Below are 26,344 nucleotides of genomic sequence, written 5' to 3'. Positions count from 1 at the left end.
TTTTGTACACCCTGATTCTTTGTAAATGACAATAGATGGCATAAAGAGATAATTCGCTAAGGAAATGCCTGGTAAAGGTTACCGGTTTCACACAGAAAGCAATGTTTCCATCTACTTTAAATTCACAAGTTTTCTTGAGAAGACACTTAAGGAAAGACCCTAAGATGGAAATCCTTATAGAACCTTTCCAGGGCAGATGGGGAGACATTTTCTGAAACAGCTTTATTTGAAATACAATTTATATATTATAAAAATCCATCCACTAGCCATAAGGTTTTGAAAGCAACCAGGTGTCTAACCACGGATATGAATACTTTGGAACATTATTCTGCCTTTAAAAAGAAGGGAATTTTGTTACATGCAACAACATGGATGAACCTCGAAGACATTTTGCTAAGTGAAATAAGCCAGTCACAAAAATACAAAGACTGCATGATTCCTCTTGTATGAGGCACCTAACATAGTGAATAAATTTAGAAACAGAAAGTAGAATGGTGGTTGCCGGGTGGGGGAAGGAAAGGGAGATGTTTAGTGAATACAGTTTTACTTTTGCAAAGATTAAAAGAGTTCTGGATGGTGGTGATAGCTCCATAACAATATACTGAACTGTATACCTAAAAAAGGTTAAGATGATAATTTTTTTTTTTATATACTGAAGGTCAAATCCAAGGCTCTTTACCACTGAACCACATCCCCATCTTTTTTATTTTTTATTTTGTGACAGGTTTTTTCTTGCTTAGGGTCTTGCTAAATTGCTGAGGCTTTCCTCAAACTTGTGATCCTGCTTCAGCCTCCTGAATTGCTGAGATTACTGGTGTGCAAGACCATGCCCAGCAAGATGCTAAACTTTTATTATGTATTTTGCCACAATTTAAAACATAAGATATTTGCTCATTTAAAACACACAATTCAGTAGTTTCTAGAATATTTATGGTTGTGCAACCACCACCATAATCTAACTTTATAATATTTTCATCATCCCCTTAATCCCACCCCCCAAAACCTTTTGTACCCAGAGTGGTCACTTGGGGGATCTATTTTTTAACAGGCCATGGGTGTCATGCTCTGTTTTTTAGGACTTGACACTCACAGATTCTTTTAAGGGTTTGTAGAAATTTAGTTCAAGCTCCTTAGATGAAGAAATCCAGGCTCAGAGGAGCAAAGCGTTTTGGCGAAGGTCACACAACTAATTCGTAGTAGAGCCAGGTTTTCGATTTCTTGTGAAGTTATTTTTCCATAACAAAAATGCTGTGTCATTCACTTCCTTCCGACTGATGCTGACAATAGGTTCTTGGTATGGAGAAGATGTTACCCTCCCCTGCTGTGGACAGCTGGGCTTCTTTCTGCAGCCTCCCCATCTCATCCTCCTGAGCCAGGAAGCAGAGAGTAAAGGGAATAGAGTAGAAAAATCTGCAGTGGTGTTCAATAATGTTCCTTTATGCTTTAACTGTGTCAGAGAGAAGTTATAATGAGTTTTATTGAGAATAATGTCTCAACCTCTCCTAGAAGAGTAATTGGAAACACAGGTGCAGGGTCTTTACTTCTGAAAGATGTGGCCTTTTTGTAGAGGTGACAGTGGTAACTGGTAGCAAACAGCAATTCCAAGTGGCAGAAATGCCAAGGTCTTAGGCTTGCAGTGGGTGGTCATTATGTCCCTGGTGGACTGGTGGCAAGCATCAAGAATGGGCAATTTGGTGCTTTGATATGTCCTGCCAGCTTATGCTTCTCCTTTCTACTTACAATAGTATTTAGGTCCAGCAGAGCCATGGCCAGGGCAGGCAAAAGTTATGGTCCAGGGGTGGGGAGGAGGACTGATGTTAAGTGATTGCCTGCAAAATTTGTTCCAATGTTTATGGTTAACTGAAGCATCCTCATCTGCCATGATTTCCTGGAGGACTGGTGGAGGGATAGAGAGGTTTGTGGTTGCTGAACATGGAGAGGCCCTGGAAAATCACGCAACTACAGATTCAAAGTTCTGAAGCCTAATCATGGCAAGACTGGGCCCCTTGTTTCCTCTACCATTGGGAAATTCTTTAGGAATTTGATCTATCCTTCTCAGGGTGATGTAGGCTTCTAGGAGTGCTTGGAATTTATCCAGCCAGGCCACTCAAGAGGTAGGTACCCTTGTGAGTTTCCATGGGATGAGACAATCCTGACTGGAGAGACTGCATAGGAGAATGACAGAGGCTCTTAGACAATGATCTCCCCAAGTGCAATCACAGGATCGTTCATTCTAAAACTCCCAGTGCCTAGCAGAGTGCCTGGCACATTTGTTTGCTGAATGAGAGAGTGAGTAGTGACATTTCATGTCAAATGATGCATTGTTATTTACAGTGATTTATTTCCCATGTATGAACTCATCCTCACAAGTGGCCCTACTTTACTCCTGAAAGATAGGCAAGACTGCTTTACAGATGAGGTCACACAGCTGTAGGTTGGACAGGTAGTTTCCAGACTCTAAATCCCTTGGCATTTTTAATACAGGTGACTTTTTGAGACTACCCTTCCTAAAGGACTAAGAAAGATATGAATAAGGATTCAGATAGACCATTGTAGCTCCTATATTCCATTTCTAAATCTGGGGTAGACATATTTTCCACCTAAATCTCTCGATAATGACATTATTCAATTACACATCATGAGTTACAACAGAAGTTAGAGGCCAGCTTGGTAAACTGGTGAATCCACATACAGTTTGTAGTAGCTATTTCCTGATATAGATTTGGCATGATAACACTATTGTATCTAATACAGTTTTTGGTAATTTTCAATTATCTAGATTGTAGCTTTATGGCCCTGCTCTTCAAGAAACATATGTTCGAAATTCTCACTGCTTAATGAGATCCTTGTTCCTGTTGAACTTGTATGACCTTATTGGAAATCAATGATTGCTTCTGCTCTTCAAAATGCAATGTTGAAGAGACCTAGATGAAATCACTCTGCAAAATGGTTTGAGATTGCAGGATGTGGAGAGAGTGCTGTAATTAAAATGAATGCTTCTCTTTGGAGCTAACACCATGCTTTAACTCTGAGTGCATATTGTGCAAAAGGGGATTTCTCCGTGCAGAATTATGTTCCCCCAACAATTCGCACGATCACAGTACTCCTGACAGCAGGTATCTCCTAACTCTGAGCAGTAGATGAGCTCAAGCAAGGAAAGGGAGCTTTCCTTTTCTAGCAACTGTTGCTAGGGGGCGTGGTTTTGGAGCCAGCGAGGCCGCTTCGGGGCCCCTTCCCCCCACCCGCATAGACTACACTTCCCATGATGCTCGAGGGTGGTCTCCGTAGTGACGCACTTGGTGTCCGCGGGGGAAGGGAGTGAAGGTGGGGGGGGGGCGGCGGCTGCGGGCTCGGGAGGAGGGGGGGCGCTCTCCCCGTGTCCCCTACTCGCGCTTAGGCAGCCGCCGCCGCCGCCGCCGCCGCTGCCGCCATGTTGATTTGAGAGGCGATGACAGGCGGCTGCGGCGTGTGGAACTGAAAAGTGGAGGAGGAGGAGACAGAAAGCTCTGAGAGGGAACCATTCCTGGGCTGAGGAGAGGGAGGACCCGGCCGCTTCCGGGGACCCGCCGAAGTCGGCGTCGCGGGAGCTCGCGAGGGGAGGGGAAGGCGGAGACGGGGGAGGCGGTGGCGGGGGAGGCGGAGGCAGCGGAGGAGCCCCGAGGAGCCGGAGACGATGCGCCCCGATCTCCGCTGCTGTCCGGAGGTGCCTGCGGCCTGAGCCCGGAGGGGCCGTGGGGGGTCCTGCTCGCTTCGAACGTCCGGCGGTCGTCGCCCCGCGCCCCGGGTCACCGCCCCCGGCTTTCGCTTTGGCTTCCAACTAGTTAAATGCCCTTGAGCGCGGGTTTCCGCGGTCCGGCTCTCCGCCCCGGCGGCGCAAGTTGAGCCGTCTCCTGCGCGCGGCTCCGGGCGAGGGTGCTCTGCCGGCGCCCGACCACAGCTCCGGGCACTCGCTGCTCACGCGTCGATGTGTAGCCACATAGTTATCTATGAACACTCGAGCCGGGGCATTTTTCTCCTGCTTAATGAGGACTTGACTCGGGAGCGAGTGTGAATCATTGCTGGGGCTGGAAAGGAGGAAGGAGGATTTAACCCCCTCCCACCCCGCTCCATGTCCGTGTGTCACTCGGCTCGGTCCACCTGGCGCGGCCGGTCCTGGGGTTGCTGCTGCTGCTGCTGCTGACGACGGAGACGACGACGACGACGACGGGGGCTGCCGCTGTTGTCCTGAGAGTTTCCTCTGGCTCTGGCCACACAGCTCCTGGGGATTGCTCCTCTTCGCTCCAGAACCTTGGCCAGAACGGCACTTTGGCTCCAAAATAACTTCTTTTTAATACTTTTTGTTTGTTTGTTTGTTTTGGAAAGCACATCACGAACCAAGCAAAATTGTGAAGGTTTATTTCTGTAGCTTGAAGACTTGTGTTCTTTTGTGTTTGTTTTCTGCGTAAATATCTGGGTATATCTCAAACGGCAAGATGTCCAGTAATGTCCCGGCGGATATGGTAAGTGAACGATGTTATGACACTCTGATTTAATTGTGGTTGCCAATCTTATTTAATCAGAAAGGACGCAGGCGTGGGGCAGAGGTTTGCTGGGGACTGTCGAAAAGCCGGTTTGGAGAAGTTGCAGCTTCTGGTTTCCTCCTTTTAGAAAGTACTGTTTTTAATATAGGTTTTCTCATCTTGGCTCTTTTCTAAGTCATTGAGGACAGCGGAGAAATAGGGAAATGTAGCAGGGGCTTGAAGTGGAGAAAACATCTCCCTGTTTGCTAGAAGCCTCCGAACACTTGTATTTTAACGCTTCTGCAAACGTCAGTGACAGTGGGCAGAGCTGAGGACGGGCGTCCGCACTGGAAACCCAGGTAGACAAGGAAACGGGAATCTTGCTCAGTGACACACATGATAATGCGTAGGGACATAACTGATATTTTTCAACAGCAGGGATCTCTTGAAAAAAAAGTGGACTAGTATATTGCTGTGAGCTCTTTTGAGGGTCTTGGTGAACAAAAACATTTTAAGGTGTTTGGGAATTTTCTCAAATCTAGGCTGACTGTGTATCGGTACTTTTAAATGTGTATTCTAGAGCTTTATAGTGACGGATATTTTAAAACATGTTCTTGAGCCTTGACTACTGAGTATTGAGAACTTGAAACAAAAGTAGTCTTGTTTATTGCGCTTTTGTTTTGGTTTATAAAGGTGAAGGTTTTGAGTCTTGACTACAGTTACTGTGTAGCTTTTCCGGGCTGCGAGGGGGTTTGTGGGAGTGTGAAATTACACTTTGCAGTGCTAAGGACAGACCTAATGCAATTAACAGGAAGACGAATAATCCTATTGATGAAAGAATTGAAGTTAGTGTAATGGTGTTCACATGTGTTAAGTTGACATGTGAGTGTTCCTGCATTCCAGTGAAAAAAACAGAATTAAACTTTGTTGACGATTAAATTTTAAAATGTTAAATATTTCTGTAGGACGACACCACCTTTATAAATTTTAAAATAAGAAAAATTGTATTCTAAATGATGTATTTTGACCTTGGTTTAAAGACATTTTGCTTATGTTTGATTTCACTTCTAATATGCTTTATAAATGCAAAGCAACCACAGTGTTCTGTCTCTGGGGTGGCCATAGGGCAGCCTTACACTTTCCTTCCAGAGTCTTAAAACTCATGCATTGTCCTTTTATTTTTTCCTTCCCTCCTGGTGTGCACACTTGAGAATAGTCTCCTGCCTGGTAAGAGTGGCTGACATGGTTTGCTCTACACTGCTCTTGAAGTTGCCTAGAGAGGTCTCTAGACAGTGCTTGGAAATGCTGTTTCCCCTGTTTGATGAGTGATTCTGTGGGCTCATCGCCTCTGGCAAAGATTTGCTCTCTCTAAAGCCTCCATTTTATATCTTCATGTACTAGGCAAGATATGTTCACCTAAGTACCATTTATTCTGTCACAGAAGTTATAATGCAATAAATTTGTGTCATTAAACAGAGAGCCACTACTTTCTTTAGGCCCAATGATAATGAAAAGCTGGAATGTGCGTAGCATCAGTGACAAATTGAGATGATTTGGGGAATGGTGTTTCTAAGTCAGAGAGAGGGAGGGATTGGGAGATAATGTTGGGATCAGGGGCCTGGGGAATAGGGGCAAGATTTTATTAATAGCTTCGATTATAAAATATAACTACTTATCTGTTTTAGACTGTATGTTAAGGCCTTGATGATTCTGTGGTGCTTTGAGATCACTTGATTAAAGGTGATATGCAAGGGCAAAGCAGTATTATGTAATAAACATATAATGCCCCAGTGATGCTCTGATGTACTGAGGTATGAACAGGTTAGATTGTTAGGTATTTTTTGTATCTCAGGCTCAACTTGTTGGAAATTAAGATGTTTTTCTTTGTGCAAGTCTTTTAAACCTTCATTTGATGTTACTTATTTTCATCTTTGCTCAAGAAGTGCCTTCATTGGATATATGCTTAGAATTCCCAACTTTTTGAAATATAATAAAATTGGTTAGAAATTGTTGATTAAATGCTTCATATTTGTTCAATTCTTCATACCAATAATTGACAATTGAATACACATTCATGACTTAAAGTGAGAACAGTTAACCACTCTGAATTTGAAAAGCTGGTCTCACCACTCCTACATCTTTCCACAAACTAATATTTCCCTTACAACATAACTAAATCGATTAGGATCTGTGTGCTGTTGCAATCCTCTAACCTTGCAAGTATGAATATATACATTTTTTGCTTGGTGCAGTAAAATGTTATGCTTTCCATGAGTTGACAGCTCAGAATGTGTTATTTCAAAGCAAATGTTATGCTCTTTTATATTTTAATGGTGCTCATCAGCTCCATAGGAAATCCTATCCAGGAGCTGGGGTGGGGCAGTGAAATTATAACCCCTGTCCTGTTTTCATTAGCATTAATTCTTTTTTTGAGCTACAGTAATTTCAATTGATATTTTGTCATTCTTTTCTGACTGTGGTTGTTACTTTAAAATTGATTTTTTTTTAGCATCTGTTTTTGTTTTGTAAGTGGAGCTCATGTTTAAAATTGTTTTTAAGCATTTACTTTTTGTGTTTATCATTAGGAGTCTCACTTTTTATAATTCATATTAAGTCAGTTGTTTGAAGAGGATAGTGGCCCTGTAGTAAGTGGATTTGTAGTACTACTAAAAAAATAATTTGCATTGGTACTCTTCCAGTCAACATTCTGTTATGTCCTATAAATATTATAAGTGTGTTTACATGAAGTGCTGGTTTTTCTTTTTCTAAGAATGATTGAGTTTGAACTACATTTCCTAACATTTTAATGTGGTAACATGTAAGAAATTTGAAAATATCTGAATAGTATCATTACAATATTTTATATTTAAATGATTCATTTCCTTTATTTTTTTCCAACCAACGTCATAGTATATGATGGGCATTATTCATTGTTTATAAGTATATCATGATTTATGTTAGCAGTTGTAGGTTTTCTGTAAGAAGACAGTGGTCATTGGTGTTAGTAGTAAGGCCTAAGAATGGGTAGATAAGGCAGTAATTTTGCTTTCTGGAGTGGGAAAGTTATCAAGAGATACATTCTTGTATTTAGAAAAGTGGCTTATAAAACATTTGGGGTACTGTTGAAGGCTTTGGACTAAAATTATACTTTATAATATCTATTTCATTAAAAACTCTACCTAGGAAAGAAACTGTGAGGACAATAGCAAAGCATTGCTTGTATTTGAAACACTGTAGTTGATAAAACAGTTAAAAGCCTTGAGTCTTTAAAAATAATTAATGCAGATGTAACAATTTGTAGTCTGGGGTTAAATGAGATAATGACAATTCAAAAAAAATTTTTTAGTATGTTTTATGTGCTTTAATTAGACTATTTTCATTGTAACTTTAATTCTATTTCATTCATGGAAGAAATATTGGAGCCCTCTTGTGGACAGGAAATTACTAAAATGAATTTCCTTTCAAAGTGAACTTCTGTCACTTTTCTGGGTTAAAGTAATATGTCCTGAGCTGGGGATGTGGCTCAAGTGGTAGCATGCTCGCTCGCCTAGTATGCATGAGGCCCCGGGTTCGATTCTCAGCACCACATAAAAATAAAATAAAGATATTGTGTCCACCTAAAAAACTAAAAAACAAATATTAAAAAAATAAAGTAATATGTTCTGCATACCAGGGGAGAATGCCATGCTGCATAAAATCCAGAGAAAATAAAAATTCTAACATTGAGGCAATACTGATACTTTAATCCTAAATGAGAAAGTGCCTGCTTTTCAGAAGAAAGTAATGTTTTGGAGAGGACATTTTGACAGCATGTTTGGTTATTTCCAATTTATTGAAAATCCTCCTTGAAGAGGATTTGGACCCATTTATTGGAATTGCACACACAAAAATTGAAACATTTATTTAGTTCACAAAAAAATAGACAATCTGTACAAACAAAATTTTAGTAACGTATCAGATGACTTTGATAGAATGGAAAAGTAGTATGATTTAGTAAACTAGTAAACAATTCTTTTATATGGATCTGTACATCTTTGTGAGCTAGGATTTTCATTTATGACTTAGGGTAACAGCTCTTAAAACCAGTGTCAAAATAGAACTTCACAAACTAAGAAAAACAAGTTTTTTTTTTTTTGTTTTTGTTTTAAATAAAGAGGCATATTCAATAATAGTGCTTTCATTTAATACATTAATAGTAATTTTTTTGATGGCAAGATTTAAACAAATTTATATTTAAAATAGTTAATTTAAATAATATGAAATTAAAACTTCTTTTAATTTGTTTTAGTATAAGTTTTATAGTATACATATGAAATATATGATTTATAAATGAATACACATATGGTGGAGGTATGCACTCATTTATTTTATAAGTGGGATAGTCAATCTAAAAATGTGGCTTCTAAATTTAGTGACTTTCAGATTTCTGAGCATTTTAACTTTTTGTTTGATATTTGTAGCTTTTGCCTTGAGCCGTTATTTGTTTCTGTGGTCAGTATGCCTGCTTATCCTTCTCTATTTATAGTTGTTGATCCTAATTTGCAATGGGTGTAGAAACTAGTGTTCTCTAAAGTATGTGTTAAAAAAGTAAATGATGTCTGAGTAGGATTTTTAGGAGTACTAAAGTAAAAGGCCCTATAGCATAGTAGCAGGGTCTCTATTTTATGGACTTGCTCATATTTATTTTGGTTGCTTAGAGTTCTTTTTATGTGGGGGCTTTATTTTCTGCCTCTTAGCAGAGTTTTGCAGAGATAAGGTGTTATTTTTTTTTTATTTTTTATTTTTTTTTGTGTGTTTGATGCTAGAGTTTGAACCCTGGGCCTTGTGCATACTAAGCACAGGCTCTACCAGTTCCTCGGATTGTCATTTTTTTTTTTTTTTTTTTTTTTTTGAGACAGGATCTCACTATGTTGCTCAAACTGGCCTTCAACTGCTGGCCTCTAGCCATCATCTGGCTTCAACCTCCGCCCTAACCCTGAATAGCTGAGACTACAGAAATATGTCACTATGCCCAGGGAAATATAAGATTCTAGATAGTGAATGACTAGGTAGATGATTCAAAATATAAAATTGCCTTTTGATAGCTTTACTTTGATCTGATAAAGGAGAGAATTAATGTTTCTTGTGTACTTGCTATTTACCAGGTAAGTGTTTGGCATTTTCTAAATGATAGTATTTTATTTAATTCTCAGAGTGACCCTGCATAAGTATAGAAACTGCTAATACCCACCTGGTGAAGACCACCAGCTTAGGTGTAGTGATTTTAGTGATTTCCAGCTAGGGAGAGCCCTTACCAGGGGAACCCTGCAGAGTCTCAGAGGAGAGGGGAGGAGTTCTAGAGTTTGGTCCTTGCTGAATGCTTTAAATTAGAGACTAGGGAAAGTGGAGTCCTGGTTTGAAGTAAAGATGGGTTAGTAATTTAGTCTCTCAACAGTCTTTGTTTAGGAGACAGGAGAAATTATGGGAACTGGGTAAATCAATGTTGAAAAGTGGTAATCAGTCAGAAAAGAAGATTGTTAATTTTGAAGTTGTAGTGTGGCCTTAGGAGAAACTTTTGTTACCTGTTGGTCTTTTGTTGGCCTTTTTTGTATCTATCAGACATTATATTCTGATTTGTATCAAGAGTGTGTGTGTGTGTGTGTGTGTGTGTGTGTGTGTATATATTTATTTATTTATTTTATTTTCTCCCAACTAGGTTTAGAGAGGGTAAGGAACTTATTTGAGGCTATATAACTAGCAAAAAATTTAGTTAGGGTAGAAGTTTGGTTCTCATAACATAGTGATAAACATTCTGCCCACCCTTCCCTGCTGGTATACCTGACAACAAACATTGCTAAATCCCTCAAGCACATTTTCCTATCTAGAATGCTTCTGATTCCCTCCAAACTCCTTACTGCAGGCAGTCATTGCTGATTAATTTGAGCTAGCAGTAGTAGAGAAGAAACTCATTTTATGTACCTTATACTATACCATGTCACCTCTGGATGGTAATTTTAGTAAAGGTTGGTTTTCTTACTAATTGCTAAAATTAAAGGGAGATTCCTTTAAACTTGCTGGAACTTTTTGTACATATTCGATATATAATAGATTTTTCCTGTAACCTGGGCTCTTTGAATGTTTTATATATGTAACAATGTGTAACAAATGGACTTTGCAAAGGAGTTCATACTTTGGGGCATTTTATTTTTTCTTCATACATAACTGCTTATATCATGCAGATTATCTATTGATTGATTCAAATTGATAGTTTTTTTAATGGTCTGTTGTCTACAGGTGATTTTCTGACTAGATTTTTTTTTATGACTAGAGTTTGAGAAAATTATTGAAGTCTGGCATTCTATCTTGTACTTACATTAAAATGGCAGTTCCTTGTGTCTGTACAAAATGTTCTCACGATATATGTTTTCTTTAGTATAAATGTATTGGTTTTGCCTTAGAAATATTCATGCTCTTTTCATTTAATAAATGAAAAGATTGTAAAAAAACTTCACCCATACAAACAAGTACAGAACCACCTTATAATTTTGAAATGATTCTGGTAGAAATATATATGCTAATTCCATATTCATGAGCATTGTCTTAGTCCCTTTTCTGATGTTATAACAGAGAACCACCCACAGGGTAAAGGAGACAAGAGGGAGGAAAAAGAGTAGGAGGCTGAGTGAGAGGAATAGGGAGCTGTACCTTACCTACTCCTTGATAATGACCTTGGTTCATTAGTGCCTCCGTGACCTATTGCTTCTAGAAGGTCCTGCTACATTAGGGATTGAGTTTCCACCGTGAATTTTGGGACACAGATTTAAACAATAGCAACCATTTAAAAGCTGTTACAAACAATTGTATAATGGGTATACTTAGACATATCCCTGTGCCTTGTCGGATTATTCTCTTAGGATAAAATTCTTAGGAATGTAGTTGCTGTGCCAAAAATATATATGTTAATTTTTGATGATGAGGTGGGTGGAGGGAGGCTATATGTTTCCTAATTTTAAAGCATCCTGGACTTTCTGGATAAACCTGGCCTTTTCATTATGCATTATCCTTTTACTATGCTAGATTATGCTTCATTTAAAATATTTGCATTTTTGTTCATGGAAAAGATTGACTAGCAATTTAATTTCTTGTAAAATCTTCAGCAGATTAAGGTATTAAGGTTACACTGACCTCTTAAAAGGAGCTGGGGAATGTTTAATTCTCTGGAAGAGTTTGAACATTGATTTTATTACCCATAAATGCTTAAAAAATTTTTACTGGTGGAGCCATCTGGGATTTTCTTGTGGAAACCATTGATTCTATTTCTTTAATATATACAGGACTATTCACATTTTCTATTTCTTTGTCAGACTTGACAAATTTTACTTTTTTAAGGGTTTTCCCATTTCATATAATTTTTCTGAGTTGACTTAAGTTTTCCACAATATCCTTTTATCATTTTTATCGCAGAGTCTCTATGACACCTGCTGTTTTGTTTCAAACTCTGCTTGCTGGTAATTTGTGCATCTTTTTTTCCCATCTTTTCAAAGAGCCAATTTTTAGATTTAAAAGTTACTTTCTTTTGGTTTCTGCCTTTACCTTTATGTCTTCTTTTTAAAATTTAATTTGCTGTTCTTTTTCAAGTTTGTTGAGATGGGTACTTCAGTCATTAATTATCAGCCTTTTTTTCCCCCCTTTCCCTCTTCTTTCTTTCTTTCTTTACTCACTGCTCCCTGCCCCCTTTCCCCATCTCACCCTGATGCCCAGGCTGGCTCTGAATTGCCTCCCAGTACCTAGGACTACAAGCATGTGCCTTGAAATACTGGCTTCTTTTATTTTCTTAATGATTACTTTTAGGTATAGGAAATTTCCTTCTAAATGAAACTTTACCTAGATCTCATGTGTCCAACAATATGTATTATTTTTATTATCATTTAATTCAAAGTTTTAAAAATTTCTGTGTGGTTTCTTTTTTGACCCATGGGTTATTTAGAAATATACTGCTTAATGTTTAAGCACTTGGGGATTTGTAGCTATACTTTTATTATTGATATCTAGATTAATGTTATTGTCTGGGACCATTTATCCTGTGATATAAATTGTGAGTACATTTGCTGACTCCTCCCTGTATGGTCATTTTTAGAAAAGTGAGTGTGATTTGCTATATACATCAATTACATCAACTTTATTATGTTCAGTCTACTATGTGGTTACTGACTATAAAAGCATCCTTTGCAGTGCTGTGTGTCAAACTAAGGCATTATGCCCCGAGGCAAGCCCTCTACCCTGAGCTGAGCTATGCCTTTAGCCTGCTGCTGACTTTGTCTTTTTCTTCACTCAGCTGAGAAACCACATTAAAATCTCCAGCTGTGAGGACTTGTCTACGTGTTCTTTTAGTTCTCTCAAATTTTGTGTAACATCCTTTGAGGGTAGGCTACAAATAAATTTATTATTGTTATATCTTCCTACTAGAGTGGTCCTTTCATTATTTTTATCACCTTTTCTCTTTCTACCCTTTTCCTTTAAATCTTTCTTTGGTCTTAAGAAGAGTCTCTTTAAGCATCACATAGTTGGTGTTTTTTTTTTTTTAACTAAATATGATAATCTCTGTTGTTTTACATTAAAATACTATTATTTGGGTTTACATGAATGTATTACAATATTTGGGTTTAATTAATGATCTTACTATTTTTTCTACTTCCACCTCTGTCCTTTTTAACTTTTCCTTTCCATTGATCATTTTTAATCAATTAAAAAGTATATCAAAGTATATCTTAAAAGTGTGTCCACTTTTCTTTATCTCCATAGTACCACCTATTCCAGCACAAGCACCTTGTCTTTCCTGGACTACTGCGTTAGTCTTGGAACTAATACTTCTACTTCCATCCATGTTCCTCTAATACTTTTTCCAGAAGTATCTTTGAGTGTTGCCATTGAAGAATAAATTCCCATGAATGAAATCACAGATCCTTACCACTCTTCAGACTTCTGCATAATTTGGCTCTTACCTATCTCTATGATCTCATCACATTTGACTTATTATGCTTCTGTTATACTAAGTTCCTCTCAGATCCTCAGACAAGCTGCAGGCTCTTCCCCACAGCTGGACTGAGCCTTTGAACACACCAGCCCCTTGGCCTAGGGCACTTATCAGTGTGCTTATATACCCTTTGTGTGTGGACACTGCCTTCTTAGCTTTTCTGTGCAACTACTTTTTCTGACCATATCTAAAGCTGATTGACCTAATTTCCTTGGTTTCTGTCTCAGGACCTTATTGGCCTCCGTAGCACTTATTACACTTTGTAATTCATTCCTCCTTTGCAGGAGGGTAGGTGTATATTTTCCTTTGGCCTCTTTGGAAGGTGATTTTTGTATAGTAGGCTCTTATAAATGTTTGTGGATTAAAGGAGTAAATGACTAATAGGCACTGGGCTAAGCTCATTACTTAAAACAGACTTAATCCTCCAAAAAACTCTCAGAATAAGCCTATGAGGTACGTAGGTGCTAGTTTGTTAACTGCTTACTGATGAGGTAAGTGAAGCTTAATGATGTTGTTAATTTTCCTGAAGCCAGCTAACTAGGTGGGCATTTCTGTGCTTCTTTATTTTTACTTTTCTAATCTTTCAACCGTCCTTTACTTTCTTTGTTAGATCCTCATTATTACATCTTGAAGCAAATGATTATGCTTATAGTAATATTCTGATATTTCAACTTTAGCTTCTTGCCTTTGTTTAATCTTATTAATAATACCCCAAAGAAAAGAAACTAGAAATTTGTAATGGAAGTTAAGAAAGTGTTATCTGAGATTTGGTGCTTTTAATAAGACTTAAATCCTTGAGGTGGTGATTTCTTGTGTGACTGTCAAGTATTGTGAGTGATTAATCAAGCTATTGATTATTATTATTATTATTATTATTATTATTTTGTGGTGCTGGAGATTGAACTCAGGGCCTTGTGCATGCAAGGTAAGCATGTACCAACTGAGCTATATCCTCAGCCTTCTTTCATTGCTTTTTGACTGTAAGCAGAAAGACCTGTTATAATTAATTTTATGTGTTCAAATATATTATTTGTGTTTGAAGAAAACATCTTTTGAGCCTTTTATATTTAAAGAATTGTTTAGTTATATACATTTTAAATTTTAGGTCTCAAAAAATTAAAATAATTTCCATGTTAGATATAATTTATATGTATTAGTTTACATACAATAATTCTACTTTTCATTTTTCTCCATTTTTGACTCAGTCACCAAGTGTGTGTTGAGTACCTCCCACACGCAAAGCACTTTTTTAACCTTTGTTGTATTGTGATGAATGAAAGAGGACCTTCCCCCAATACCTCTTATTTTTAAATAATAGGGATACAGACATTAAACAAAGTAAACAAGATAAATACGTATTATATTAGATGATGGTAAGTGCTACAGAGGGAGTCTAAAGAGTATGCCTGTGTTGTGTAGCTTTAAATGGTGCAACCAGGGAAGAGCCTACTAAGATGTTCACATTTGTGCAAGGATTTGAAGGAAATGGGGAGCAGGCCTGCAGCTGGCCTTGGAATAGTATTCTAGATAGTAGTGACTATTGTCTCATTTCACTCTTTGTTTCTATTCAATTTCTGTTTATTCTACCAATCCTTAACATTTTTGTGTTGCTAGTGGTTTTTGCTTTCTGTCCTTTTGTGTGATCTAAAGTAGTCTCATCTTCCTCACTGAATTTGGGCAACAAACATTTTTTTGGGTGCAAGTGTGCTGAATAGATTGTGTCAATAATTGGACCACTTATTTTCCTCTTATTTCCCCATCTTTTTTTCTACTACCTTCGATAGGTTTCCTTCTAGATTTCTTTCCTCTTTATTCATCTACTATTATGTACCTTCGTTCCTTTTCTCACATTTGTCTTTTGGAAACAGATCTCATTATCTGACTTTTCTACCTAATAATGACTGCATATCACTCACAGGCCACTCTAGACCAAGCTGGTTTACCTTGGAGGCATGAAAGCTCTTGGCAGTTGGGCCACAATCCCACTCTATTTCCTCCTGTTGTAGGAAGTGTTTGACTTGTAGTGAACCCCTACCATCCACAAATTTTTCTGTTTACTTTTATGCTTCTCTCTTTCATGCTTGCAGCGCCTTTCCTTTTGGTTTAGAAAGTGCCTCTCCTCTCCTCGTTCCATTGTGCTTGAGATTTGTCCTCAACTTCAGTGTTAATTCCTTGGTATTGTCTTATGACTTGCACATGCTGGGAGCTCTAAACCAAGAGTAATGGTTCAGACAAAGGTATTTTCCTGGGAGGGACCAGGGAATAATAGCCAGAGTGGCAGGATGACTTTTTCCTTCAGGAGTTGTCAACGGTGTAGAGCACCAACTTCAGAGGGACAGAAATCTTGTTCTTTGGTTCTGATGGTCTGGGTTTCTAGGTAGTAGTTGAGCTCTGCATCAGTTGCTGTATCATCACAATGCTAAATGAAATGAGTACAGCCAAGTCTGCAGAAAGGGAGATTTTAGAAGCTAGATAAAGGAACTAAAATCTTAGCTAAGTGATCTGGAATTCAGTGTAGGGATGCAGAATCAATTGTTGTCTCATAAATATTATCTCTATCTTAGCAATTGTAAATTATTTTTATCTATTTTTTCCACTTTACTAGCTATGTGCTCTTTGAGGGCAGAGAGAAGCCTCATCTGTACCTAGCACAGTACTTGATACATAGGGAATATTCAAAGGATGGTGAATTAGCCTTGTAACACTGTCCAGTAAAACTGTGTGCAGTGATTGAAGTGTTCTTGTGTATTGTGCAGTAAGGTAGCCACAAGCTGCCAATGGCTTCAAAGACTTGTAATATGACTAGTATGACTGAGGAACTGAATTAGTAATATTTAATTTTAATGAAAATAACTACATGGCATTTATGTGATTGATATAATCATTATCTCAACTTTTCTCTTTTTCGTTCTTTTTTGGGGGAGAGTGGGACAGAGAGGGGACTTGTATTACAAATGATCCCATATTGCTAAACTTTGGGTTTTACTTTTAGTGATTTTTCTGCTTTTTTTTTTCCCTTTTGATGTCTCATCCATTTTTTTTCTGTCATTATGCTGTCATTAGCTTTTCTTTTAACTTTTCTGATTTTAGTTTACTATGAAATAGAAAGACACATAATCAAACCCATAATTACTAAAAGAGTGAGTAGTAGAGGAATCCGGGTTGGCTTTGACCTCTCCTTAATTTCAGTAAGAATGTGAAATTAGTCATCAGGAAGGGAGAAAGAGCTGATAGGAGTATGGTTGTTCAATTGAAGAAAAAAATATCAGTATGATGTAGATGAATTCACTAAGGAAGAGAGTATAGCCCAAAAGTACAGTGGCTCTGTTTGGGACAGAGGGATTTAAAAAAAAAAAAAGTGAGAAAAGGAACAGTTATAGCAACACAGGAAAAAAGGTTGAATAGAGAAAGCCATACAAGGAGGAACTCAAGGAAGCAGGGAGTCAGCAACCACAGATGGTTCAGGGAAAAGAAAAGGACTAAAATCCATTTTGTGTATAATTTCAGTGAAGGCTATATGGCTTTTAAAACATTGCCAAATATTTCAATTTGGTCAAAAGAGTGTTTTAAATATAATTCTTCATTGTCCATGTTGGCCTCCTAGATATAGAAAGATTTAGTGTGTCTACTGTTTTGAAGTATTAATTTTTCAATTTTTGTGTCTCTGTGTACCTTCGTCACTTTTTAATTGTCAAACTATTTTGCTTAGCTACTATATATAATCTAGATAAGCATTAGTAGTACTTTTTGTTTTGAAATTGATCCTTTTTAACTTAACACAGGTGTATTTCTCTTTTACCTAATAGTCATGTTATTGGTTCAGTAGTGACCATTCAGTTCATGCTTATATGCAGGTTTACTTAGAGACATTATTTCTTATTAAATTCTCCATATCAAGAGAAGTACAGTTTTACTAAAAATTGGAACAGCTTGCCTTTCAGAGGTGCTGTTTGATTCCCATATGGCATAGGAAGCAAGCAAAAGGCTCTTTTATTCCCCAAAGTATTATCAGCCTTACTCCTTTGGGACTGGACAGACAGCCAAGAAAAATAAAGAACTGGAAAGATATTTTTCTAACTAATCTTTATTCTGTGTTCACTTGCAGGGTTGTATGCAATACAGAGTGCAGATGTAAGCTTATTATTGTATTTTTGTTTTGTGAATTATGCCAACATTTGAGTCATTTATGAAAGAAATGCTTATGTATCTAATTTCTTAGAACCACTAAAACAGTCTTCCTACTTCTGGAGTAATTCAAGTGGCCATCCCAAGATGGACAAAAGGGACAACAGTCTACCCTGAAATTGCAAGACCCTTTTCTTGCTTCCCAAGTGAAAGTTGTATAACTCTCACAAGATACAATTACCTGAGAAATACATCAGAGAGAACCACAGGTATAAAATGAAGGTGTTCCCAAATGATAGACAAGAACAGTAGTAATCCACTTCTACTCTACTTGAAAAGATAGCTAGTATGTGTATGGCTATATATTATACATATATATATATATATATATATATATTAGAGAGAATATGAGAATTTTAATATTTATTTTTTAGTTTTCAGCGGACACAACTTCTTTGTTTGCATGTGGTGCTGAGGATCAAACCCGGGCCGCATGCATGCCAGGCAAGCGCGCTACGGCTTGAGCCACATCCCCAGCCCCAAATATATATTATATTTTTAATTTTAGCTAGAAGAGTAACTTTCCTAATTTGACCCTCCTTGTCTTAAAATTTATTATTTTAAAAATAACTTAATACAAAATAACAGTACATTACTTATTTATAATAATTTATATAGATTTGATAAATAATAAAATACACTTTAAAAATTTAATATTTTTAAAATTAAACTATTTAAAGGGAAACATAATCAAATTATGCATTATGAAGTAGTTTAGATATATGAACTTATCCTCCATAGTAAAATGCATGTTTATCCTTTCTGTGATCTCTCAGTATACTTGATCAGTTAGTTCCTATTTTTCCTTATTTTGTTGTCCTGGGAATTGAACCAGTCCGTTCCAGGCAAGCACTCTCTACTACTTACCTACACCCCCTTGCCTGGGTAGTTCCTAAAGGAAAGTGTTTATGTGTCTTGTCCCATTTTGCCTTTTTTTTTTTTTTTTTTTTGCTATACTGTATTCATTTTATCTGTCTGCATTTAAAAATCTAAGTTTATTATCTTATTTTATTCTGGTTTTATAACTAATTAGGAAAACAATAGGATTATTAAAACAAAACATTTTTTTAAAAAGTACTAATGTGTGAGTGTATATATATATTATATATATGTATATGTACATATTTGTATGTATGTATATGTATGTATATACACACACTGTTAATGTTTTCCTCTCTACACTTTGGACCTTTTCTGTGTGATGAATATGTGAGTATATTTGTGTATAGTTGGATGGTTTATTTTGAAATATTCTAACTTGGGGAAATCTTAAAAATCAAATTTAACTGTCCTTTTATAGGACAGTTTATCTTCATTCATTAAACAAACAAACAAAAGCCTTTAGTCTTCATTCTTTTCCTAAAAGATGAAGCTGGATTCTTTTTCACATACTTTATCTGTACCATGTCTCTTTTTAAAAATGCAGCACTCTTTCTGGGGATTCTATAGTCTAATGAGTGTTTCAGTGACTATAAATATTTTCTGTAATTTTAGTTCAGTAATTCTACTAAAATGAAAGTATAATAAAATAACACTCACCTAAACTAGACTACTCTAATTCTGTAGAATAAAAAGGAGTTTGAATTTATATATATTTGACGTTTATAGGAGCACTTTATATCTGTTTGATTTTACAAAAGCATTTACCTTTTGTAATCTTTCTCCCCTCCAGATAGTGCTTGGCATTATCTTTTTTTTTTTTTTTTTTAAAGAGAGAGTGAGAGAGGAGAGAAAGAGAGAGAGAGAGAGAGAATTTTTAATATTTATTTTTTAGTTCTCGGCAGACACAACATTTTTGTTGGTATGTGGTGCTGAGGATCGAACCCGGGCCGCACGAACGCCAGGCGAGCGCGCTACCCCTTGAGCCACATCCCCAGCCCCTTGGCATTATCTTGAAAATACATGTGTGGTAGCTATATAAAAATCTATAGAACACAAGATTTTTTTCAAAGACCTTATGCTTTAAATTATATATGTATGTTATTTATTCCCCTTCCACCTGCCAAAAAGTAAATATTAAGAAAAAACATTTTTAAATATATGATTTACAAATTTTATACCTACAGTTTATTTTTCAAAAATCACATTTGTGTAAAATTTATTTACTGAGCTTAGTATTTGACAGTTTGTTTATAAGCTACTTTGCCTGCTAGGTATCTTTAACCAAGATGATATTTTATTGATGGTATTGTATTGTTAATTATACCAGAATTATGAACATCAGTGCTTTCTCAAAAGCCTTGAAAGAGAGCATGTTTCTGTATCTTGTAGTTCAAATAATTTAACTGAATGCATGAAAAGGCCCGTTGAAATCACCGGGTAACTACTTATAAAATAATTCTTAATTTTGTCTGACTTCCTTGAGAAACATTGTTCATCACCATTTCTATTTTAGGGATTTATATGCAATTAGATCATTCAGATTATGTATCGGTGGAACACCATAAACCTTATAAGATTAAAGCAAAACTTTTTATATGACCTTGTATTACAAGTAAAAGGTTTTTATTGGCAGGCTAAATGTTGCTATCTGTGGAATAAATGGTACACACAGAGAATGTTAGAAAACTCAACTGAGAAAGTTAGAGTATTATTTTGGAAAGGAGAGTATCTTCATGGCCAGATAGACCTTTGTGTCTGCAAAGCAGTATATAGCTCAGTCTGATTTCAGAGGTTTTAAAGTTAGAGCTACCAATTAACTTTTGCAGAATGGCTGCAAAAGACATTGCATCTGGTTTCATGAGCAATTTGATTAGTTACTTAAGAACTGTGATTATTATGAGATGACATAGTAGAGTTATAAACAGTAAATACAAATTTAGCCCTGTGTACTGCTTTGATAAGTCACAAGGCAGGTATTTCATTTTTTCTCTTTGATGCGTTTAGTTTAATAAAACAAACACATACAATGTCATAAGGATGAATTTTCACTGATGGATTTAGTGTAATCCAACAGATAAATAGTCTGCAAATAAATTAAAGAAATGTTGTTGTTGTCTTTGTGGTGCTAAGGGTTAGAATCCATAGCCTTGAACATGCTTGGCAAGCGCGCTATGACGGAGCCACATGCCCAAACCCAAGTTAAATTATAAATACATGAAAACACTGTTCAGATTTCATAGTCTTTTATAATGGATCCTTTTGGTACCTAAGTTAGTAAGCCTTCTTGTTTTGTGTTATTTTCAATAATTAAATATGATTTAGTTAGCATGTATTCATTGCCCAAGTGAGCCCTGTTCTAAGTGCTTCACACATAGTAATAAAATTTCCCTGCAATGCTATGAGCTAGATATTATCATCCCCATTTTACAGATAAGAAAGCTGAAACTTGAAGATTTTTAAGCAATTTGCTGGCAATTGACAGAACATTCTATTTCCAGAGCCTATTGTGTGACCGTGCAACATCTCTAGAATTCTAGGAAGGTGTAGCGTGCTCTTAAATACTCATGTATTAGAAATGAGGCAGTTCACTTTATATATGCATGCTGTAAACTTAGAGAGCAAAAGACATCATTCATTTAATAATTGTAAATAAGCTAAAGGATCAACTGAAATATCTTTAGTGTTTGGTTCAGTTTAATGTTGTGTATAATGGGCAGAAATTAATTTATTGATTTGAACAATGTTCATAGTTCTTTAGAATAAAGGAACAAAAGTAGAATGGAAAATAATTCATGGTGGGGGGTCTTGATATAATATTTTAAAATGTTTAATACCATTTCAAATTATAGGACCCATGAGTGCCCATGAGTGAAAAACTCCCTAATCACAAGGAATTTGAGGCTTGTTCTAAACCTAGAGTTCACATTACTGTAAAGCGGCTGAGGACCTCTGACTGAGATTCTCCTCATCTCTGGTACATGTCTTTCTCAGGTCACTAACATACTACTGTCACTAGGGACTTGATTTGAAAAGCTTCTTTCCAGAAAAGCAATAAAATGCCATGCGTGGAATTACTGTGAGTTAAGAGACATTATTAAGCTTATCTAAACATTAAAAATTATTCTGTAAAATTTATTTGTAGAACCTTTTGTATTTCTGAAGTGATTTTATCCTTAGAATTGTCTATAAAAAAGTAGAGGGAGTAGGAAAAAAAGAAAAGAAGAGGGAGTAGAGAGTGGCAAAAGAGATTAATAGCCTTGAGTTATTCCTTCGAACAAAGTTCTCAGGTCTTTTAACCCACTCTTTGACATTAATGAATGTTGTATTAATTCTTTAGGGGAGAGGGAGCATCCTTGGATTCTTTCTAAATTGCTAATCTGGTTCTAATTTTTCCTTTAAAAAAAAAGGTGGCCTTTATGGTGCAAGAATACTTTTTTTTTTAAATACTCATAAAAAGGAAATCTACACATGTTGCAATGTTCTAGTATTTTAATTCACTATGAATAATTATAATTATCAGGATACAGATAGTTACAGAAAATAACTGTTTTATTATATCAAGTCTTCAGACCCCATGGATTGGTAGAAGAATCATTTGTAACAACTTCCTTATTTTATGGACTTGGCCAAATCTTGGATTCACAGGTGGCTGTTGCCTTTGAACTCTGTGACCTTGTTTCTGTATTCAAGACATCTGGTATGTTTATATCAGCAAAGTCTTACTTGGCCTTTCACCTCCATCTTACATTGCGTATTTATCATTTTCTAACCCAAAGCTAAATGACCATCTTTACATGGGATTTGAATCCATCTTTGAGACTTTACCATTCAAAAAGTCACTGAGGGGATTTTGTAAACAGTTAATTTTTATGAAAAATGTCAAACATATAGAAGTAGAGAGAATATTATAGTGGAACCCCCATGTGTCCATGCCCAGCTTCAGCGCTGTCAGCTCATAGCCAATAGTGTTTTATCTGTACCCCTGTCTGCCATGTGTGTTCCTCCTAAATTATACTGAAATAAATTTCACTAATCATATTTTATTCATAAATATTTCTAGATATATATTCTAAGATAATATATAGTGGTTGATTTTAAAAAGAACCATAGTGTTCTTATTGCACCTAAAATTAGCAGTAATTACCTAATATTATCAAACATAGAGATATAAAACATATAAAGACAAATTTTTATGCTGTCCTTTAGCAATTGGAAATGAAGGCTTTGAAAATTCAGCATTTCAAATATGTTTGTCTTGTGAACATTGAAAAGGAAGAAGCATAGGAACATTCTCTTAATTCTGAGGTAAGATTATCTTAGAGGTCTCCAGTGTTCATTTTTACACTAAAAGAGGTAAAAAGTCTTTTTTAGCTATCAAAGTTTTGTACATTGGCCACCAGTGTTGAGCACGCACACATACATTGTGAAATAAGAACTTTTAAAATACCGTATAAATTTTTTTTTAACTCTAAAAAAGGGATATCTACACTTTAGAAATAGTTCTTGAACAAAGAAATCTCCTTCAGGTAATTGATTGGCTTTATTTGAGAAATCATTAGTTTTCTGTCTTCCTTTTTTTATTAAAGGAAAAGGAAGAAAATAAAATAGTATTTATACCTCTGGTCAAGTGATCTAAACAGTTCTCTTTTTCCTTTGTTCTCTAAGAGATTAGGAGTTATTTAAATAATTGATGTTAAGTGTTTCTGAATTCCTGTGGTTTGAAGGCTTTACAGATATTAACTTTCTCATCCTGACTGAAAAGGATGTGTGTGATATTTTCTTTTTTTTCCTCAGTCTAAATTTAGACTTGTTGATCATGAATTAAAAAGCTTGTGAGTGGTAGTGTATGACTTTTCTTATTTTTAACTTTTTTTTTTTTTTTTTTTTTTTTTTTGCTTCTGAACTTCTTGTTTTTGCTCCTTGATGTAGTTAAAGGTAAACACAGAGCTAAATGCGGGTGTGATGCAGCTTCTAGGCCAGAGTATTTGCACATAATATGTTTTGTTCTAGGGATGTGAGATAGGGGCCTAAAATAAAATTTCTGAATGAGCTGCACCAATTTGATAAACTGGCAGTTAAGTTGCATTCAATCTTAAAAATAAACTTCTGCCAATAGTTCAAGCTAGAATGAGTTATTTTCCATAACTGAACTGAATTTAAAAAAAAGTTTGAAACATCAAATCTTTTGAATCCTTGGCTTGTAGAGAAAACATTTGTTTGTATCTGGTTGCCCTTCACTCCGCTCTGTACTCTCCATCTGTCATAACCCTGCCTCAGTTTGGGATTGAAGTAGATAGGAGTTGACTTTATGCACAATTTTATATGTGCCTGTGCACATGTGCATATGAGTTTATATGTATATATTTGGTTCAGCGAACTTGATTTTAACATTGATTTTCCACTGATTGGAAGGTTTTTTTGTTTTTTTTAATTGTCTATGATAACCTTCTGCTTTTAGAGTCGAATTACAGATTACCCCTCAGACAATAACAGCAAAGTAGCACTGCCATGGTTTTTGTCTTTAAGGGATGGTTGGATACAGCCAAGATAGCTTATGTTCCACATCTTGGATCAAGATATGAGGGATAACTCTCAATTTACCTAGTGCTTATTCATACAGTAATCTCTGCCCTGTACAGTTTAGCCAAGACAAGGGAAATAACAAAGTTCTCCAAACAGCAAAAATATTACATAAATTCTTAAAACCAAATTTATAAACTTAACTACTAGATGGTTTCCAGAGTTCAATATATAGAGTATATTTTCTCTTATTTTAGACACATTCGCTAGTATTTTAGATAAAGAATTTAAATAGTCTCAGCCTATAGTTAGAGATTTGCTTTGGATAATCACAACAGTAAACTTCTATGATAAAAGTTATTCTATTATAAAAACTGTTGATTCCAAAATTAAATATTCTAAGCTCCATGGTTATATTATGTAATCTAATCAATTTATTCACTTGCTTTCTCAAATTTCTTTGAGAGGAAATAAGGGACTTTATACAAAGTAACGTAATAATAATAATAACAAACACTTTTCAAAATACTAATGCAATTGTAGTGTATTACAGACTACCCCACAGTTAACATACTTTCATTTATATATCATTTCTTCCAAGTCAGGGTCTGCTGACAGTGGGGGTAGGGGTGGGGGGAGGATCCAATAAAGCTGGCAGAATCCCTAGCATAGCATCCTGAAAGTTTAGGGAAAAGTATCAATGTCCCTGAGCAGGTACCTAATAGATGCTAAAGGCATTATGTGTGATAAATGATGTTTATGATGGTTCCATGTAGAAAGTCATTATTTGGCAGATATTGAAGGGTAAGAAATTTATTTACTTTGGAAATGTATAGATTATTAAACTGTTCATAAATTGACATAGTCCCAGAAGATAAAACTAAGATAGGAATGCATGAGTTCAGTTCCTTCATTGCAATAAGAGTGTTCTCCTAGACATCCACATTGCATGTTTTTCTCTTGAGATTAGAATCTGTTCAATCCCCCTGTAAATGACATAGGGTATGGAAATTCATCTAATAACTTCAAGGTAGATTTTTTTGTAGCCAATTTGGTATGTACGCCAAAAAATTTCCTCAAGTATCAGTAACGTTGCCTGAAGTTTTGTTCTATGATTCTGGACTGCAAAAATAGTATATATTTGGACATAAAGTGGCATTAAAAATAGCAAAAGTAAAATAAGGATTTTAAACAAAAATAAATTTTTAAAAAAATGGGTTGTTCATATTCTGTGTCTTCTGGCCCTCATGAAGTTAATTAACAAATGTCTACCTTGGGTTAAGTAATTTTGGTGTGACTATCTTTGATAGATGGGTAAATTGGTAATTCATGGCCATTTATTTTCTTTCATTCATTCATTTATTTGTTTGTTTGTTTTATGATGCTGGGGATTGAACCCAGGGCCTTGTGTATGCAAGGAAAGCACTCCACCAACTGAGCTATATCCCCAGCCCCATTTATTATTTTGTAGCATCCAGTCTTAGAGGATCTGAGAAATTTGAAGTAGATTTATTATAAGAGCTAATTCCTCCTACTTCCTGCTTGACTAACTCCTATTTGAAGTCTCAGTTTAGGAGTCCCTTTCATAAGGGATTTCTTAGGATATTATGTGCCCCAGTGACATAGGAGTTCTGTTGTAGTAAGTACTTAGTCATACTGGATTGACAGGGTTAGGCCAAATCATATCCACTGGGAATCTAATGATGATATTCTTTGAATGTTTACTCAACATGTTTTTAATGGAAAAGGAGTAAACTGATTTTCTTTTCAGAGCATTTCCATAGAGAAACAGATGCCTTACTAATTCGTTTCTACTTGCAACTATGTATTCTAAAAATAATTAGACAAAACATTTCCCCAGTTTTGGAATTATAATTCCTCTTACTTTATGATTTTTCTGAAGCAGAAGATGTTTAAATTTAGATAATAAGATTTATTGATTCTGTTTAAAATCTCTATACTGTTCAGTTTTGGAACTCCAATTGCCTGCTACCACACAGAGTATTCTAGTGGTACTTTAGTGTCCCTTACATATCTATTTCTAGACAACAGCTCACCTGAGCCACTTTTATAACATTCTAGTCTCTCCCACTGGCCCATGTACTAAGAGAGTGTGGAACATGTATATCTTATTCAGCCATATATTTTGAGCCTGTTAAAGCTCTTGTGAGTGTGCATGCATCTGTATTTGTAATTGTTGGAAGAGTATTAGTCTATCTCCCCTCATATGCAATATTTGGCCTAG

The 26,344-nt window shown here is 36.0% G+C and overlaps 1 protein-coding gene across 1 annotated transcript in view; it reads left to right on the top strand.

Annotated features, from left to right (window-relative positions):
- Positions 1-3,348: 3,348 nt before the first annotated feature.
- The window catches only part of Ubl3 (ubiquitin like 3), a 61,134-nt gene continuing 38,138 nt past the window's right edge, over positions 3,349-26,344 (top strand). The window contains exon 1 of the mRNA XM_026388363.2: positions 3,349-4,499. Coding sequence (XP_026244148.1) covers positions 4,473-4,499 — 27 coding nt within the window. The 5' untranslated portion in view covers positions 3,349-4,472. The remainder of the gene's footprint in view (positions 4,500-26,344) is intronic.

The sequence above is a fragment of the Urocitellus parryii genome, chromosome 2 (assembly GCF_045843805.1).
Source record: "Urocitellus parryii isolate mUroPar1 chromosome 2, mUroPar1.hap1, whole genome shotgun sequence".
Lineage (NCBI taxonomy): Eukaryota > Metazoa > Chordata > Mammalia > Rodentia > Sciuridae > Urocitellus > Urocitellus parryii.
This window is presented reverse-complemented; position numbering and strand designations above follow the sequence as displayed.